At 51.9% G+C, this 17,982-nt stretch overlaps 1 protein-coding gene across 1 annotated transcript; it reads left to right on the forward strand.

The window, feature by feature from the left end:
• Positions 1–5,905: 5,905 nt before the first annotated feature.
• LOC308535778 (histone-lysine N-methyltransferase PRDM7-like) lies at positions 5,906–17,329 on the forward strand (the record flags this gene model as incomplete). Its single annotated transcript, XM_081114783.1, is given in 10 exon segments — positions 5,906–5,974; positions 6,068–6,191; positions 6,347–6,467; positions 11,464–11,597; positions 12,192–12,293; positions 12,493–12,764; positions 13,179–13,246; positions 14,582–14,722; positions 14,724–14,775; positions 17,252–17,329. Coding segments are annotated over 10 exon segments (1,161 nt in total).
• Between the last annotated feature and the right edge of the window lie 653 nt (positions 17,330–17,982).

Here is a 17,982-nt window from a genome sequence, read left to right on the forward strand (position 1 = left end):
GCTTCCCATATATCTATCTGTCACCTACTATTTGTCCGGGTCCCAAAACCACTTCTTTTACAAGGCATGTCAACGCAAAGGATCTAAGGACACATCTTCCTCATCATATACAATGGATACATGCTTTGGCATCATTGACTACAACTGGAGCTGGACAAGCGGAATGAAGTTAACTGGAAGAGGACGTTCTGCCGGAAAAAGACGGCAGCCTGCAAGCGGGCCACGTCAGAGCAAAGTCTTGCAAGCAAGACTTATTGTTCGGAGGCAGAACTTTCCTTGAGGTGATAAATAGTCCATAAGGGCATGGAAAGTTCAAGGGAGGGTGCACTGCTGCAGGTGGAAAGGGTCTTTGTATAACATAGGAAATGAATAGTGTCATGTAGCTCAGATGATCTCACAAGCATGCCTGTTAGTCACTGTGACTTGCTGTACTCCATTGTTGTTTGCTATGCTCACTACAATAAAAGCCAGAAGGCATCAGGGGGTCTTTGCTATTCGCCTGAGCAAGTGGTAGCCCTCTGCTTCTCCGTATCCTGTCGTCCAACTCATCTCCACGTCTCCATTCACAAAGAACATCAATAACAACTTCTATGCTGTTCCATCATTTACATGAAATTCAGGCAAAAACCACTTAGGAATTTCAAATTGAAACGTTTTCAGAGATGGGGAAGCGGGTCATATTTACAAAAACTGCACCACACTTGCCACCTTACACAGTTTCTAAAACCAGCACCAAAAACAATACCACGTGCACACCTAGGGGTGCCCCACGGGCTCCTGCTGCCAGCCTTAACACCTAAACCTGACACATTGAGGGTCACGTTCCCTTCCTAAGACCAGCTATTGCCATGGACATACCTTAGGAAGGAAGCGGGGAGAAATACAGCTTCATTCTTACCTTAAACAACACTTTCACAGCAACATGCAAACTGCAAAACCTGTGCTCCTCCACATTCACATCTTTCCTGCGGTCAATACAACTTTCACATCCACAACCTCAATCTTGACTATTGGCAAAATTCCAAGCTTAAAATAGAAACACATTTTCCTGCCCTTTCATCTTCACTGACTTCACAGACGATGGGCAGGAGACATCAAAAACCCAGAAACACCCGGGACCGCACCTGGGATCACAGATGCAAGACGAGTCGCGGGCAGGGAGATACGGTGACACCTCAAACACATCATTTGTACAACAGCCTTCACTCAACCTGAGCAATGGGACACACAAAACGGCTCAGCACACAACAGGACACAGAACACACAGAGGGGGGCTGTGGCTCCCACCTCAGAAAGAAAACTCACAGCAACAAAGGGGAGCCAAGCCTCACAGGCCTCACCTGGGGCCCCGCCACTCGTCCAGGACACTGTGGCACCTCCCACATCACACCTGGGGGACAGGATCTCCTCACATCCTGCACGAGCCTCACACCCGGCCAGCGCTCTAACTGCTGTGCCATCAGGGGCATGTAACTTGGTTGCAGGCACATCCCCAGTAGGGGGTGTGCACGAGGCAGCTGATCGATGTTTCTCTCTCATCATTGATGTTTCCATCTCTCTCCTTCTCCCTTCATCTCTGAAATCAATAAAAATATATTTTTAAAAAACACACTGGGTTTCAACACAAAAGTTTAAGTTGAATTTTTTTTCACACTACGAACACGTTCCCATGATAACCCTGCATCTGGAGGTGCCATCAATACTGGCAGCCTCCCTGGTACTGATTGCATCAATAATGGCAGCCGCAAGGGTACTGGCTGCCTCAGTAAAGCCCTACAGAGGCCGCTGAGTCTAGTGGGAATAACACGTTCTCACGATACCCCTGCACCTCACTGGACAGACTGCTGCCTCCATAATGGTGTCATCCAAGGGACTGCCTGCCGCAATCAGAGGTGCCACCGGGTTACTGGCTGCCTCAGGAAAGGTGACCTGTCTGGTACTGGCTGCCTTGGTAATGGCGGCCGCCCCAGGACTGACGGCTTCAATCATGGCAGCCTCTAGGTTACGGACTGAATTAGTGAACGCACAGCTTCCCCATGTCACTGCAGCAGCCAAGGCCTCCCTTTGCAAGGCTGGGACAGGAAGGGGTGCAAAAGCCAGACCCGTGACTTCAGTCCATCCAGGGAAGGAATAATTGCACCCTGGACAGCCTCGGTGATTTTGTAGGGTTTTCTGTGAATTATTGTTGTTGTTGTTGTTGTTGTTTGGAACAGGGGGTCCCTCGGGGGTGAGGACGACGGAGCCCAACGCGCTGGGGCGTCTGCATACACGACTCCGGAGACCAGTTTCAGAGACACAGATCTAAGTTTATTGAGGAAGTACACCTGTATATAAAGGGGTAAGCTGCCAATGCACTAGGGACACGCTTGCTATGTTCTCCAATGGGCATGAGGGTCGGAGCTAAGACTAGGTGGCTCTTGGAGATTTGTCAGGCAGGCGTTGCCACTTCCGGGTGTGCCAAGGAAGCCTGTTCGCTGGAGTGTGCTCACAGCGTTGCTTCGGCCGCAGCACTGAGATAAATCTCTTGAGCTCTGCCCACAGTTGTTTGTTTGTGGGTTTGGGGGTAGAATTTTTCATCAAATTCACAGGACATTAGCTAACATTTCAGCACCACGGACAGAAGCACAAGGTGTTATTCTTTGAATGGCCACAAGAGGGACGCAGAGGATCGTTTTTGCAAAGGAATTGGCTGACAGCTTCCTTTAAGGAAGTGGTTCTCAACCTTCCTAATGCCTCTACCTTTTAATACAGTTCCTCATGTTGTGCTGACCCTCAACCATAAAATTATTTTCGTTGCTACTTCCTAACTGTAATTTTGCTACTGTTGAGAATCGTCATGAAAATATCTGATATGCAGCATGTATTTTCATTGTTACAAACTGAACATAATTAAAGCATAGTGATAAATCACAAAAACAATATGGAATTATAGATGTGTTTTCCAATGGTCTTAGGCGACCCCTGTGAAAGGGTCGTTCGACTCCCAAAGGGGTCGCGATCCACAGGTTGAGAACCGCTGGTCTAGTGGGAATCCCTGTTTCCCAGAACGCAACTTCCCGCCTACCGCCTGGTCCTCTCGCTAAGGAAGCGAACACACACGCCTGGAAGACAGTCCGGGACCTAAATACCGTCGGGTGGAACAGGGACTCTGTCAGGCGGCAGGAAGGCCGCGTCACCCCAACACCTGCCCGGGCTGGGGGCTCCCGGCTCCCGGGGTCCCTCCGCGAAACCGCAGGAATCCGAGCCCTGGACACCGCCCAGCCGCGCCCCGGCTGAAGGCTTCTTGACCGACACTCGCAGGACCCTGGGCAGCCAATCACCACGGGGGGTTGGGAGCGCGGGGCGGGCTCTTTCCACAAGATTCTGCCCTTGACTGGCAGGAAGGCTCCACCCTGCGCCCCGCCCTTTCCGCGTTTCTGACCGCCCATTGGCAGGCCGGGCCCCGTGACCGCAGCACTGATTGGCGGCTGCCGCTGAAGCTCTGGAGGCGGGAAGCTCCCCCCTCCCCCGGCCTCACAGCGCCTGAGGGCGGGAGCGCGCGGCCAGGAGCGCGGGTTTGAGGGGACCTCGGCCAGGTGCGCAGCGCGGCCGGGAGACGGACAGGAAAACAGGGGCCTCGTTGGGAACCCCTTTGCCGCCGGCCTTCAACCCCCAGCCGAGGACCCGGGGTGTCCTCCCGAGAGGCTCCCACTCTGTCAGCCTCCACGGACCCCAAGTCCGCTAACCCGGAGGACCCCCGGTCTCCGCGCCCAGGTGAACGCTCAATCCCCAAAGCTCAGACCCAGCACACCCCGAGCCCGGGCTCCCTAACCACGGCACCCAGGAAGACCAAATCCCCAACTCCGACACCCGGAACCCTGGAGCCTGTCCCTGAGACCCCAAATCTCTGCGCAGGAGCCCCGAATCCTCTCACCCGAGCACCCAACTTTCCTGGCCAGAAAGACCCGGATCCTGTCCAGGCGACATCTCTGCCCCTTGAGGCGCCTCCTCCCGCGTCCATTGCTCCCGGATGGCGGGTGCCATTTCGAACCGGGTTCCGTCCCAGCACAGCGCCCCCATCAGTCAGGGCGCCTCCACCCCCACCCCCAGTGCCCTCAGACCCCCCACCGCGCCCCTCAGACCCCCCACCGCGCCACTCAAGCCCCCCCCGACCACGCCCCTCAGTCCCTCCTGACCACGCCCCTCAGTCCCCCCTGACCGCGCCCCTCAGTCCCCCCTGACCGCGCCCCTCAGCCCCCCCTGACCTCGCCCCTCAGCCCCCCACCACGCCCCTCAAGCCCCCCTGACCACGCCCCTCAGTCCCTCCTGACCGCGCCCCTCAGTCCCCCCTGACCGCGCCCCTCAGCCCCCCCTGACCTCGCCCCTCAGCCCCCCACCACGCCCCTCAAGCCCCCCTGACCACGCCCCTCAGTCCCTCCTGACCGCGCCCCTCAGTCCCTCCTGACCACGCCCCTCAGTCCCCCCTGACCGCGCCCCTCAGACCCCCCTGACCGCGCCCCTCAAGCCCCCTGACCGCGCCCCTCAGTCCCCCCACCGCGCCCCTCAGTCCCTCCTGACCGCGCCCCTCAGTCCCCCTGACCGCGCCCCTCAGCCCCCCCACCGCGCCCCTCAGACCCCCCACCGCGCCCCTCAAGCCCCCCCTGACCACGCCCCTCAGTCCCTCCTGACCGCGCCCCTCAGTCCCTCCTGACCACGCCCCTCAGTCCCCCCTGACCGCGCCCCTCAGACCCCACACCGCGCCCCTCAAGCCCCCTGACCGCGCCCCTCAGTCCCCCCTGACCACGCCCCTCAGTCCCCCCACCGCGCCCCTCAGTCCCTCCTGACCGCGCCCCTCAGTCCCCCCTGACCACGCCCCTCAGTCCCCCCACCGCGCCCCTCAGTCCCTCCTGACCGCGCCCCTCAGTCCCTCCTGACCACGCCCCTCAGTCCCCCCTGACCACGCCCCTCAGTCCCCCCACCGCGCCCCTCAGTCCCTCCTGACCGCGCCCCTCAGTCCCCCTGACCGCGCCCCTCAGCCCCCCCACCGCGCCCCTCAGACCCCCCACCGCGCCCCTCAAGCCCCCCCTGACCACGCCCCTCAGTCCCTCCTGACCGCGCCCCTCAGTCCCTCCTGACCACGCCCCTCAGTCCCCCCTGACCGCGCCCCTCAGACCCCACACCGCGCCCCTCAAGCCCCCTGACCGCGCCCCTCAGTCCCCCCACCGCGCCCCACAGTCCCTCCTGACCGCGCCCCTCAGTCCCCCCTGACCACGCCCCTCAGTCCCCCCACCGCGCCCCTCAGTCCCTCCTGACCGCGCCCCTCAGTCCCTCCTGACCACGCCCCTCAGTCCCCCCTGACCACGCCCCTCAGTCCCCCCACCGCGCCCCTCAGTCCCTCCTGACCGCGCCCCTCAGTCCCCCTGACCGCGCCCCTCAGCCCCCCCACCGCGCCCCTCAGACCCCCCACCACGCCCCTCAAGCCCCCCTGACCACGCCCCTCAGTCCCCCCTGACCACGCCCCTCAGTCCCCCCACCGCGCCCCTCAGTCCCTCCTGACCGCGCCCCTCAGTCCCCCTGACCGCGCCCCTCAGCCCCCCCACCGCGCCCCTCAGACCCCCCACCGCGCCCCTCAGTCCCTCCTGACCGCGCCCCTCAGACCCCCCCGACTGCGCCCCTCAGTCCCCCCCTGACCGCGCCCCTCAGACCCCCCCAGACCGCGCCCCTCAGTCCCCCCCCCCCGACCGGGCCCCTCAGACCCCACCTGAGACACCCCAGCTGCCGCGGGAAGGAGGCGCCCCCTGGTGGGTCTCAATGGCCTCGGACCCTGGTCCTGGTCCCGGTCCGGGTCTGTCTGGTGGGAGCGGGTCCCTCAGCGCCTCCTCCTCCCACAGGCACCGCGGCTGAGGCTCGGGAGGGGGGCGGCACCATGAACCCCGACAGGGACCCGCAGGAGCGCCCCGAGGAAGAGGCGGGGAGAGCGGGGCGCAGGCCCAAGGTGAGGGGGTCCGCGGGGGGTGGGGACAGGGTGGAGGCGGGGCGCCCCCCCTCGGGCCGGGGCGGACGGACGGACGGACGGTCTCTCCCCCAGCCCAGGGCCGCCTGCAGGGACGTGTCCGTCTACTTCTCCCGGGAGGAGTGGGCGCAGATGGGCGCCTGGGAGCGAGCGCGGCACCGGAACGTGAAGAGCAACTACGAGGCGCTGCTCAGCATCGGTGACCGGGAGGGGGGACGGGGCCGCGGGGAGCGGGGGGGGGGGGGGGGGGGGCTCCGTCCAGGGCCCCGGGCTCCGCCCCGCCCGGCGCTGGCTCTGCTGTTCGTCCCTCAGCTCTTCGCCCGCAGGACAGACTCTTTCTTTCTCTCCTTCCAGGTCTCAGGGCCCCTCGACCCGCCTTCATGTGTCGCCGCGGGAGGACGGCCAGGCCCCGGGCGGAGGACTCCGAGGACTCGGATGACGAGTGGACCCCGAGGCGGCGAGGTGCGGGCGGAGGGCGCGCAGCTGCCTGACCCCGACCCGGTGTCGGTCGGGCGGCCTCTCGGGAGTTACCGGGGAGGAGCAAGAGGCAGAGCAGTTACACACCAGGGGCTGTTCACATAAACCCCTTTTTATGAATAATTTATTTTACAGAGAGAGAGAGAGAGAGAGAGAGAGAGAGAGAGAGAGAGAGAGAGAGAGAGAGAGAAACCTCCATCGCTGCCTCCTGCCGGCCCCCCACCTCACGGTTCATCGGTCGAGGCTCAACCACTGGGCCACACTGGCCAGGGTCATAGAACCTCTTTCAATGTGTAACAATAATTATATACAGATTTAGTGTTGACACTATCACAGAGGTCCCCCATTTCTCCCCCTTTGCTCACCTTCACCCAGACCCACCCCCCAAATCTACAATAATAAAACCATAATATGCAAATCCAGGGTGGACCAGCTGAAGGACCCACCAGATGACCAGGCTATGACACCCACTGGCGCCAGGCCAGCCAAGGCCTGTGAAACGCAATTGGTCCGGCCCCACCATCCCCCATGATGCCCTGGAGAGGGAGGCCCAGGCCACTAGCCTCTGGGTGATCAATGGGGGCTCCCCGTCACCCCAAAGAGGGAGGCCCAGGCCACCAATGCAGAGCTGGGGCTGCTGGGCGGGACTCCCTCTGCAGGGGATGGATTGCAGGGCTCCCAGACTCCCCGAGGGCACAGAGGGCACAGGCCCGGGTGAGGGATTCCCCCACCCCCCACCCCCTGCCTGCAGTGCATAAATTTATAAATTTCGTGCACTGGGGCTCTAATATTTATATATCCCTCTCCCTCCCACCTCTACTTCCCCCCTAGGTGTGCATCTCCTAAACTAAGGGACCCAGGAGACTTGCACCAGGGAGCACGGGCAGCGGCAGCTCACTCAGGCTCACCCCCTGAACCTGGCTCCAAGGCCCCTTTGCTATGACTTTCCAATGAGCCAAAGCCGCCCGCCTAGGCTGAACTCTTTCCTTTACCCTTTCTAGAGCAACACAGCAGCCCAGCCTAAGCTCTCTCCTGCTGCTGCTTCTATCCTTGTTTCACTGTCCCTAGTTTTAATAAACATTCTCTCAAAATAAAAATAAATAAATAGCCATGGCTAGGAGGCTCAGTTGGTTGGAGCATCCTCCCCTACACCAAAAAGGTTTCGTGATCCATCCCCAGTCGGGGTGTGTATGGGATACAACTGATCGATGTTTCTCTCTCACATCCATGTTTCCCTCTCTTTCTCTTCCTCTCTCTCTAAAATCAATAAACATATATCCTCAGGTGAGGATTAAAAAATAATAATAGAGGGCGATAAATGGTGATGGAAAAAACAAAATAAAGAATAATAATATAATTATATAGTTATAGAACATTAACAAGCAAGTATACAAAAATATAAAAGTGAGTAAAAAATAACTAATTCAGAAGAGTTGTCATCACATAGAAGGAGGAAGGTCTGACAGGTGAGCAGTGCTCTAAGACCTGCATGGGGACATATGGGAAAATTATTACTCATGGTAGTTAGGGGGTTGGGTTGTGGGCCAGGGTAGGAAGTAGTTCATCGTTGTATCAGGTTCCATGTCAGCCATGGCATCATCTGCCAGGTTTCATGAAAGTCTGATTGGTAGGGTCTGTAGTTCCATGGGTCTGAGGTTGAAACATAGCTGAAGTCACGACGTTATCTCCAACTTCCCCAAAACTCTGTTTCTGGGGTGAATAGACCTGGGTCTTTGTTCCTAAGATTGTGTGATGCTGATCAGAATCTAGTGATTAGGGAAGGTGGGCACAGTCCAAATGTACAAAGGAGGAAGGATAAGAAAGAAAGGAGGCAAGGTGGTCCTGGTGCCATGTTCAAGGTGGACTGGACAAGGCCAATGTGAAGACAGAGAGAAGAAAGGGCCGGGTTACAGAGTAGAGTTTCTTTGCAGTTACATGACTGTCATTATATTTGTGTCATGAAAGGCCAATTTTTTATTTTTTGCTTTTTAGGGCAATTTTATTTTTTAAATCCTCACCCAAGTATATTCATTGAATTTAGAGAGAGGAAGGGAGGGAGACAGAAGGGAGACAGAAGCATCAATGTGAGAGAGGAACATTTATCCGTTGCCTCCCGTGTACGCCCCAATAAGGATCAAACCTGAAACCTTGTGGTGTACAAGAGGATACTCCAACCAACTGAGCCGCCCAGCCAGGCTAGGCCAACTTAAATATATATATTGAACAGAGGATGAAGTACAGATGGGGTTTTGTCTATTTTTAAACATTTAAGGAAATTAGCTGATGCTCCCAATAAAATCATAAGCCTAATGAAACCTCAGAAAACATTTTCCAATCATCCTTCATCTGTCCTTGGATTACTCTCTGCTTCAGAATTCTGAAAGATAAGAATCTCCAGATTTTGAAACAATTACCAACCAAAACTGATTTCTCACCCGGCAGGCATGGCTCAGAGATTGAGCGTCAACCTATGAACCAGGAGGTCACAGTTCGATTCCCGGTCAGGGCACATGCCCAGGTTGTGGGGTCGATCCCTGGTGTGGGGTGTTCAAGAGGCAGCTAATCCATGATTCTCTATCATCATTGATGTTTCTATCTCCCTCGCCCTCTCCCTTCCTCTCTGAAATTATTTATATTATTGATTTCTCACCATCTTTTAGCTAAACCTTCTTGGGTGGCCTTCAGAGTGGAACAGAATAAACATCAGAAGGTGAGTATTTCCCAAATCCTTTTGAAAAGAAAATCTTCCTCCTGGATGCAAATGCAGGGAAGAGGAGGAAAAAGCAGAGTGCACCCTAGAAACTGCCACCTTCCTTTCCTGACCTCTTCAACAAAATGCCCAATATCATCTTAGTCGTTAATAACATCAGCAACAATAGTAGCTACCGTGGGTTTTATCTTCACAATGCTTCAGACTCTATGAATTCTACGTGAATTTACTCACTTAAACCTTACCACAACCCTATGAGGTAGGTACTATAACTATCACCATTTCTGATGAGGAAACTGAGGTTTCAGACATATACAAGTGTTTGATTATATGTCTGAGATCACAGTATCGGTGGTCGTGCAATCTAATCCATAGCTTCATCTCTAAACCATTATAAACTCATTAAAATTTCCATAGTTTTATGCACTTTCCACTGTCTTATCCATACATGATTACGTCTTTCACTGACTGATGATTCCAAACGCTATGCTGCAGTGAGAAATGCACTAAGACTTCCGACTTGCAGAAGCTCACTGACATATAGGCAGTTTGCACGGTGCATGGTCCCAGATGAAGAAGGATATAGGAGCCCCAGCATCAGAGCCTCCCAGTCAAATAAAAGAAAGCATCTCTCAACTCTGGGGAGCTTCAGGTTTGACGATTGAGAAACAATAAATAATAAAGTGACTTAAGGACTTCATAGAGATGACACACTATTCAATAGAAGCTCATCCATCTGGAACTGGCTTTGAGTGCTCATTCCAGTAAGAAGTTAGGCCAGTGTCATCTTGTTTGCCTACCTCTGCATTCTGAGCTGTTTGGGTCACACCAGATGTGAACCAAACTCTTCTAGAAGTCCCAGGCCCAGCTCAGGGTCCCTGAAGGACCCCTGAATGTTTGCTGAAAGAGTGCTTTCAAATTTACACATTAAACTAGAGTAGGGTCAAAGAATAATGAAGATAATTTACATGTGATTTCAAATATAGAGATGGCTGAGAGGTACATTGATAGCAGGACTGTAATCTCACATTCATACTGTATCAAAGTGCTCACAGAAGACTTTGGTGAACATCATTATATTTCATGTTCATTATAACATTAAGAATTAGCATGTTATAGGTCAGGAAACTGAAGAGAACTAGCTAGTAGCACAACCTTATTCAAACAGAACTGGTGGGAACCAACTAATCTAATTACAAATATTCTTTCCATGATATAGTAAATTGCACATTTTAGCATAATTTTCTTTTCTTTTAAATATGTATTTGATTGACTTCAGAGAGGAAGGGAGAGGGAGAGAGAGATAGAAACATCAATAATGAGAGAGAATCATTGATTGGCTGCCTCCTGCACATCCCCTACTGGGGATTAAGCCCGCAACCCACGCATATGCCCTTGGCCGGAGTCAAACCTGGGACCCTTCAGTCCACAGGCCAACCCTCTATCCATTGAGCCAAACCAGCTAGGGCTAGCATAATTTTCTTGATTGTCATGATAGGTTTCTGCCAGCCATTTCTTTTAAAAAATATATGTTTTTACTGATTTGAGAGAGAGAGGAAGGGAGAGGGAGAGAAGCATCAGTGAGAGAGAAAAACATGGATCGGTTGCCTCCTACACAGACCCCAACCTGGGATCTAACCCATAATTGGGGCATGTGCCCTGACCGGGAATGGAACCGGCAACCCTTCAGTTCAACCACTGAGCTACACCAGTCAGGGCTCTGCCAACTATTTCTTTCTTTCTTTTTTTTTTTTCTTAATCCTCACCCAAAGATATTTTCTCATTGATTGTTGGGGAGAATAGAAAAGAGAGGGAGAGACAGAGAGAAATATCGATGTGAGAGACACACATATTGATTAGTTGCCTCCTGCATAAGCCCAGACCAGGGTCCGGGCCAAGGAGGAAGAACCAGCAACCAAGGCACTCGCCCTTGACCGGAATTGAACTCGGGACCCTTCAGTCCGCAGGCTGACACTCTGTCAGCTGAGCTACACTGGTTAGGGCCCAACTATGTCTTATTCTCTTCCCAGTATCCTTCACTCTCAATGTTCTATAAAAGAAAGAGCCTTAAGGCATGGGTTCTAGTCTTCGATTCAAAACCCACATTGGCCATTTCTTTTTCCTCTAATATTCATACTTCCCAGGTATTTCCAAGAGTTGTTGAAGTGTTCATTAAAGTCATCTATGTCAAAATATATCATAAACCCTACATAATTAAATAAATGTATGTTACATTTTAATATGTGACTTTCACACTGAAGGCAAAGTCCAGGGCGCCATTAAGTACTGAGTCCAGTTTGAAGAAATTGTCAGGAACAGCAAATTTGTTGACCGCAAGTGGCTCAGAGCAGACCCAGAAACCAGTGTCCCCTCCTGGAGAAGCAAGTACCTCCGGACAGCACCCTAGATCAAAATTGGGTAAGTTCAATAATTTGGAGATTTCAGTTCCACTAATTCCTCTAGAAAGGCTGATCAGTATAGCCTAGGTATGTGGGGTGGACTTTGCATAGGCCTGGATTTGTAACTGGAGTTAGCACTGAAGCTTTGAGCTAATCTTACAAACTCTCTGAACTCCTGAGTGCTAATGTGTAAAGTGAACATAAGGAAACATGGTTCGCATATAGTTTGAAAGCTTTAAATTAACTCTCAAACAATTGACACATGCAAGTTGTCCAATAAATCCATCTGTGATAATAGCAACCATATTCTCTTGGTGTTGTGTGCCCAGGTCTTTACTCAGTGCCTAACACATAATGTGCCCTCAATACATACTTTATGAATGACCAAAGCTTGGGAGGGTGAACCTGATAATGGGATCATCTAGAAACTAAAATTGAATCAGCCACCAATAGTCAGTGTGGAGTGCTAGTCTTTTAGTTAATGGAGGAAAATACCAGATACTATAATAGAACAGGTGATCATTTGATGGGAGGACATTGTGTGTTTTCTGACAAGACAGGGACTCATGTTCCAGACCTCACCCCCTTGTTCACCTGCCCTTCTCCCATGTAGACCTCAGGAGAAAGCAGATCGAAGTGAAGATGTATAGCCTACGAGAGAGAAAGGGCCATGTCTACCAAGAGATCAGCGAGCCCCAGGACGATGACTACCTCTGTAAGCTCACCCTCACCAAGGAGCATGTTATGTCCTTGATGCAATTATTTCACCTGGTCTTTGGGTGCCCAAATCATTCCCTTCCTCTCGTGACCGGGAGTACAGGATTGAGGCTCACTGATGTGACCTCTTTCCAAAGCTCTTCATGTGCAGGAACATGCACTGCACCCTCCCTCTTCCCTGTTGCTCTTGCTTCCAGATTGTGAGAAGTGTCAGAACTTCTTCATTGACAGCTGTGCTGTGCATGGGCCTCCTACGTTTGTAAAAGATAGTGCCGTGGACAAGGGACATGCCAACCACTCAGCCCTCACTCTGCCCCCTGGGTTGAGAATCGGACCATCAGGCATCCCTGAGGCTGGGCTTGGAGTGTGGAATGAGGAATGTGATCTGCCCGTGGGCCTGCACTTTGGCCCTTATGAGGGTCAGATCACAGAAGATGAAGCCACAGCCAACAGCGGCTACTCCTGGCTGGTGAGAACTTTACCTCTTCCCTGTCCTCTGGCTTCCCGTCCCTCCTGTGGCTTGGGGGGCCCCCACCTTCTACATGCTGGGACATGGATGGGAACCATATGGTGAGACAGCTCTGTGTACTGGGCGAACTTTGCATGAACATAGAGCTCCTCTCTAAGGATCAGAGGGTAAATGGGAGCAAAGTGGTACAGACTCCTCCCTTGTGGGGCTCCTGCTTAGTGGACAAATCGACTCCAACGTGTAGATGATGAGTAAGAAAAATATCCTGTGATCACCATTGGCAGTTGAATCACCATGCAGGCTGAAAGAGATTTCATGACAATAGAGTAAAGTAATTATCCTATTATGTACATACACACACACACACACACACACACACACACACGGCCTTTAACCTCTTTTCCTGAAATGCAGATCACCAAAGGGAGAAACTGCTATGAGTATGTGGACGGAAAGGATACATCTCAGGCCAACTGGATGAGGTAAGGTCACTAGGCTTCTGGGTGCCAGAGAGGACACTCATGCCTCACTGCCCACACGTCTGTCCTTCCCATCATGCCTCCCTAATGGTCTCCCTCAGTCCTCTGTTCCCCTTTTTTCTCCATACAGTGATATTCAACATCAAGAGACATTTGGGAAAGGGGTGGTAAAAGTACAGCGTATGTCCTCAAAATACAAGTCTCCACTTTGGGCACTGACTGGGAAAACCCTTGAGGACCCTGGATTACTCTGTGATTTATCTAACGGACATTAGTTAAACACCTACTATGTTCCAGTTTAGAGAAAGGAATTCATTACTTACACAGATCACACAATCATGACCCTAGGGAGGACTTATTGCAGACGGACATGAAAAATTTTATTTCATTAATATTTAACTATAATTTTCCTATTTTTCAAGAAGTGCCCAGTGCCCAGATAGCCTTAATCCAAGGATAGTCTAAACCTGTGAGGGCAGCACATCATCCCAGCCTCAGTTCTAACTACAACTGGGTGTTGGAGCCGGCGGAGTAATAGTGCTCATGGCCCTTTCCTGAGGGGCTCTCTTGTATCAGGGGACACAGATTATGAATAAACTACTATTGTTCTGTGTTATTTTTCTAAGACAGAGAGACCTCCACGTTTCTTTGGGACCTGGGGGAGGCAACTGAATGATGCCTTCAATAAAGTGTGGGGAGACTCGAGAAAGGCCTCAGAAGAGAAGGTAGACTTGGGCTGAGTGTTGAATGATGTGAGCTGATCGGAAGCAGAGTCTTAGATCAAGCACTGAGTTCTGTGGTGTGACACAGAACCTGACGTAGAGCTTAGAGAAGCTAGAGGTCACCGGGTTTGATGGGGAAGTCTGGAATCAGGCTTTGGAAATGGCATTAGGCAGGATGAGCACTGTGCGCAGGACTTAGAGCAGGGGTGGGCAAACTTTTTGACTCCAGGGCCACAATGGGTTCTTAAACTGGACCGGAGGGCCGGAACAAAAGCATGGATGGAGTGCTTGTGTGAACTAATATAAATTCAAAGTAGACATCATTACATAAAAGGGTACGGTCTTTTTTTTTTTTTTAGTTTTATTCATTTCAAACGGGCCTGATCCGGTCCGTGGGCCATAGTTTGCCCACGGCTGACTTAGAGACAGGAATTCACATGACCTTGTGACAGAGGCTCGAACATTGAACAGGAGCTTCCCCAGGAGCGTGGGGGTGGGGGTGGGCGCCATCAGAGCTGAGGGCCTTACGCGTCAGTGAGGAGCTGGGGACGAATATGACAGGTAGTGGACACTCATCGCCTGTGGTTTTCTTTCCTTTCATCTGCCTCAACGCCAGGTACGTGAACTGCGCCCGGGATGACGAAGAGCAGAACCTGGTGGCCTTTCAATATCGCAGGCAGATTTTCTACCGAACCTGCCGGGTCGTGAGGACGGGCTGTGAGCTGCTGGTCTGGTATGGAGAAGAGTATGGCCAAAAGCTGGGCATCAAGTGGGGCAGCAAGTGGAAGACAGAGCTTGTGGCCGGGAGAGGTGGGCACCACTCTTCTTCAACATGGAAAGAAAGAATTCTTAGAAGTTTTCAGGGTCCCACTCTCAAGTAGAGTAAAATCCACTCTAGAGTCAGTAAAGCTTCAAATCAGATGCTTCAGAAATGGATGGCTCATCACATAGGTCTTTGATTCTTAGGAACAATTTTAATATTTTTATTTTTGTTCTAATTTTTCAAAATATGCTTTTATTGGTTTTAGAGACAGAGATGAAGGGAGAGGGAGAGAAATATCAATCTGCTGCCTCCTTCACGCCCCCTACTGGGGATCAAATCCACCAACCAGACATGTGCCCTGACCAGGAATCAAACTGGCTACCTCTGGGTGAACGGGACAATGCTCAACCAACTGAGCCACACTGGCCAGGGCCAATTTGTGTCCCATTTTTAAAAATACTTCATGCACAAAAATGCACAGCCTCATATAGTGCTGAAAGGGTTAGAGGCAAAAAAAGAAGTTTTCAGGCACTTAACCAGCTCTCTCACCTAGGTGGTTGTTTGTGGGGTTTTTTTAAAACACTTTTAGCTGTTTCTTCTTCATTTACTGCATATTTCTAAATGAAATGTGTGTGTTAACATGCATTCATTCATTATTTCAGTGACTTGTCATGTGAATTCCTACTCGGTGCCACACAGGGTTCTGGGAGCTGGAAATACAGATTAACACGATGATCAGAATCACTGCTCCTGAGCAGCTGGCTGGTGAAGGAGGGAAGCCCAGGCAGACACATGTGCATGTGCTTAATATTACACAGTGGTTAGCGCTTTGGAGAAAACGGGCCCAGGACTAGTGCCTAGGGATCAGTGTGAGGGGAGGGTGGGTGTGTCGGATTCTGAAGGTCAGGGAAGGCTTTCTCAGGAGACAACATTTACAACACCTGTGGCACAAGGTCCCAGGCAGAGGGAGCGGCTGGTGCAGGGAAGGAAAGAGGTGGGGTGTTGAGCTGGCTGAGGGCTACTCCCATCTCAGTCTCAGTACAGAGAGTAAGAATGGAAGTTAGACAGATGCCTAGCAGCCTGGAAATACAGTGCCTATGATCCAAGCTGAGATACTGGGGACTTTCTTGAGTGAGATGGGACAATTGAGCAGTTTTCAGCTGCAGACTGGCATGTTCTAAAACTATGCTTTGTTAATTTTTTTGGAAAATAAACTTCAGTGGGGAATCCCCTCCGAGATTATTTCAACTCCAAGTGAGAGAGGAAGGCGGACTGGCTGGAGAGGGAGGGCAGTCAGGAGTGTAAGAAGCAGAGTTGGGGAAATATTTTTGTTGTTGTTAATCCTCACCCGAGGATATTTTTCCAATTTTTTTTTTTTTTGAGAGAGAGTAGAAGAAAGCGGGAGAGACAGAGAGAGAGAAAGAGAAATATCAATAGCTTGCCTCCCACACACACCCCAACCAGGGCTGGGGATTGAGCTTGCAACCAAGGTACATGCCCTTGACTAGAATTGAACCCAGGACCCTGGAGTCCCCAAGGCGAAGCTCTATCTACTGAGCCAAACTGGCTAGGGCATGGTTGGGGAGATATTTTGAAACAGGACTTCCTATTGTATTTGAAATAGGCTAACACCGAAAGAAATCAAGTAGGAATACTGTGTGAGGAAAGACATATTTCCATTTTATGATTTGTGGAAAACTGAGAGAGAAGCAATTGCTAGTTGGGGCCTATGGTTTCTCTATTTTAAAATATTTTTAGTGATTTGAGAGAGAGAGGAAGGGAAACGAAGAGAGAGATAGAAATATCAACATGGATCAGCTGCCTCCTGCTGGGATCGAGCACAAAACCTGGGCACGTGCCCTGACCAGGACTCAAACTGGTGACATCCTGGTTCATGGGTTGATGCTCAACCACTGAGCTACCTGGCCAGGCCTGTGGTTTTTCTCTTTAACATGACTTAGAAGATACATGTATATGAAAAGGTCACTATAATCCCACCCATATAAGGAGTGAAATGGCTTCTGATGGTCCTTGATCTGTAAGACCTTTTTTCTTTTCAATCCTCACCCAAGGATATTTTTCCATTGATTTTTATAGAGAGTGAAAGAGAGAGGGAAAGGCAGAGAGAAATATCAATGTGAGAGGAACACATCGATTCGTTGCCTCCTGCACAATCCCTGACCAGGGCCCGGGCCGGGGAGAAGCCTGCAACCAAGGCACATGCCCTTGATGGGAATTGAACCCGGGACCTTTCAGTCCACAGGCTGAGGCTCTATCCACTGATCCACACTGGCCAGGGCTGTAGAAAAGACTTTTGATATGGGGTCTCTGGATTTCTGAAGAAGAGTAGTGCAGACAAAGAAAAAGAAAAGTAGACAGTGAAGGAACACTTTGTGGGAGGCAGAGCTTGCACTGTCAACACAGCAAGAATGATTCCGGGGACGGGTCTTCCCAGGAGACAGAGCGTAAGGCACAGGCAGCCTTGCCCACACCTGCCCTGACCAAAACTTTCTCCTTCAGCAGAACCAAAGCCAGAGATCCACCCATGTCCCTCCTGCTCTGTGGCCTTCTCCAGTCAGACATTCCTCAGCCAACATGTGAAACGCAATCACCCCTCTGAGATTCTGCCAGGAGCACCTGCAGGAAAACACCTCCAGTCGGAGGAACCTGGCCCAGAGCGTCAGAATCAACAGCAGCAGCAACAGACTGGTCCACATGGCTGGAATGACAAAGCTGAAGGTCAAGAGGTCAAAGGAACGTCCAAACCTTTGCTTAAAAGGATCAGGCACAGGGGAACTTCAAGGGCCTCTTTCAAGCCTCCCAACGGACAAACAGGGAGCTCCAGTGAGTGTGAGAGAATAATGGAGGAAGAGCCCAGCACAGGCCAGGACGTGAATCCAAAGAACACAGGCAAATTATCTGTGGGAGTAAGAATGTCAAAAATTGTAACAATCAAGCCTGGAGGGTGTGGGCAAGGCTTCAATGATGGCTCACATATCAACACACACCAGAGGACACACTCAGGGGAGAAGCCATATGTGTGCAGGGAGTGTGGGCGAGGCTTTACACAGAAGTCACATCTCATCAGACACCAGAGGACACACTCAGGGGAGAAGCCTTATGTGTGCAGGGAGTGTGGTCGAGGCTTTAGAGATAGGTCGACTCTTATCACACACCAGGGGACACACTCAGGGGAGAAGCCCTATGTGTGCAGGGAGTGTGGGCGAGGCTTTAGAGATAGGTCGACTCTTAAC

Source organism: Myotis nattereri, assembly GCF_964212035.1.
Source record: "Myotis nattereri genome assembly, chromosome: 21".
In the NCBI taxonomy this organism is placed as follows: Eukaryota; Metazoa; Chordata; class Mammalia; order Chiroptera; family Vespertilionidae; genus Myotis; species Myotis nattereri.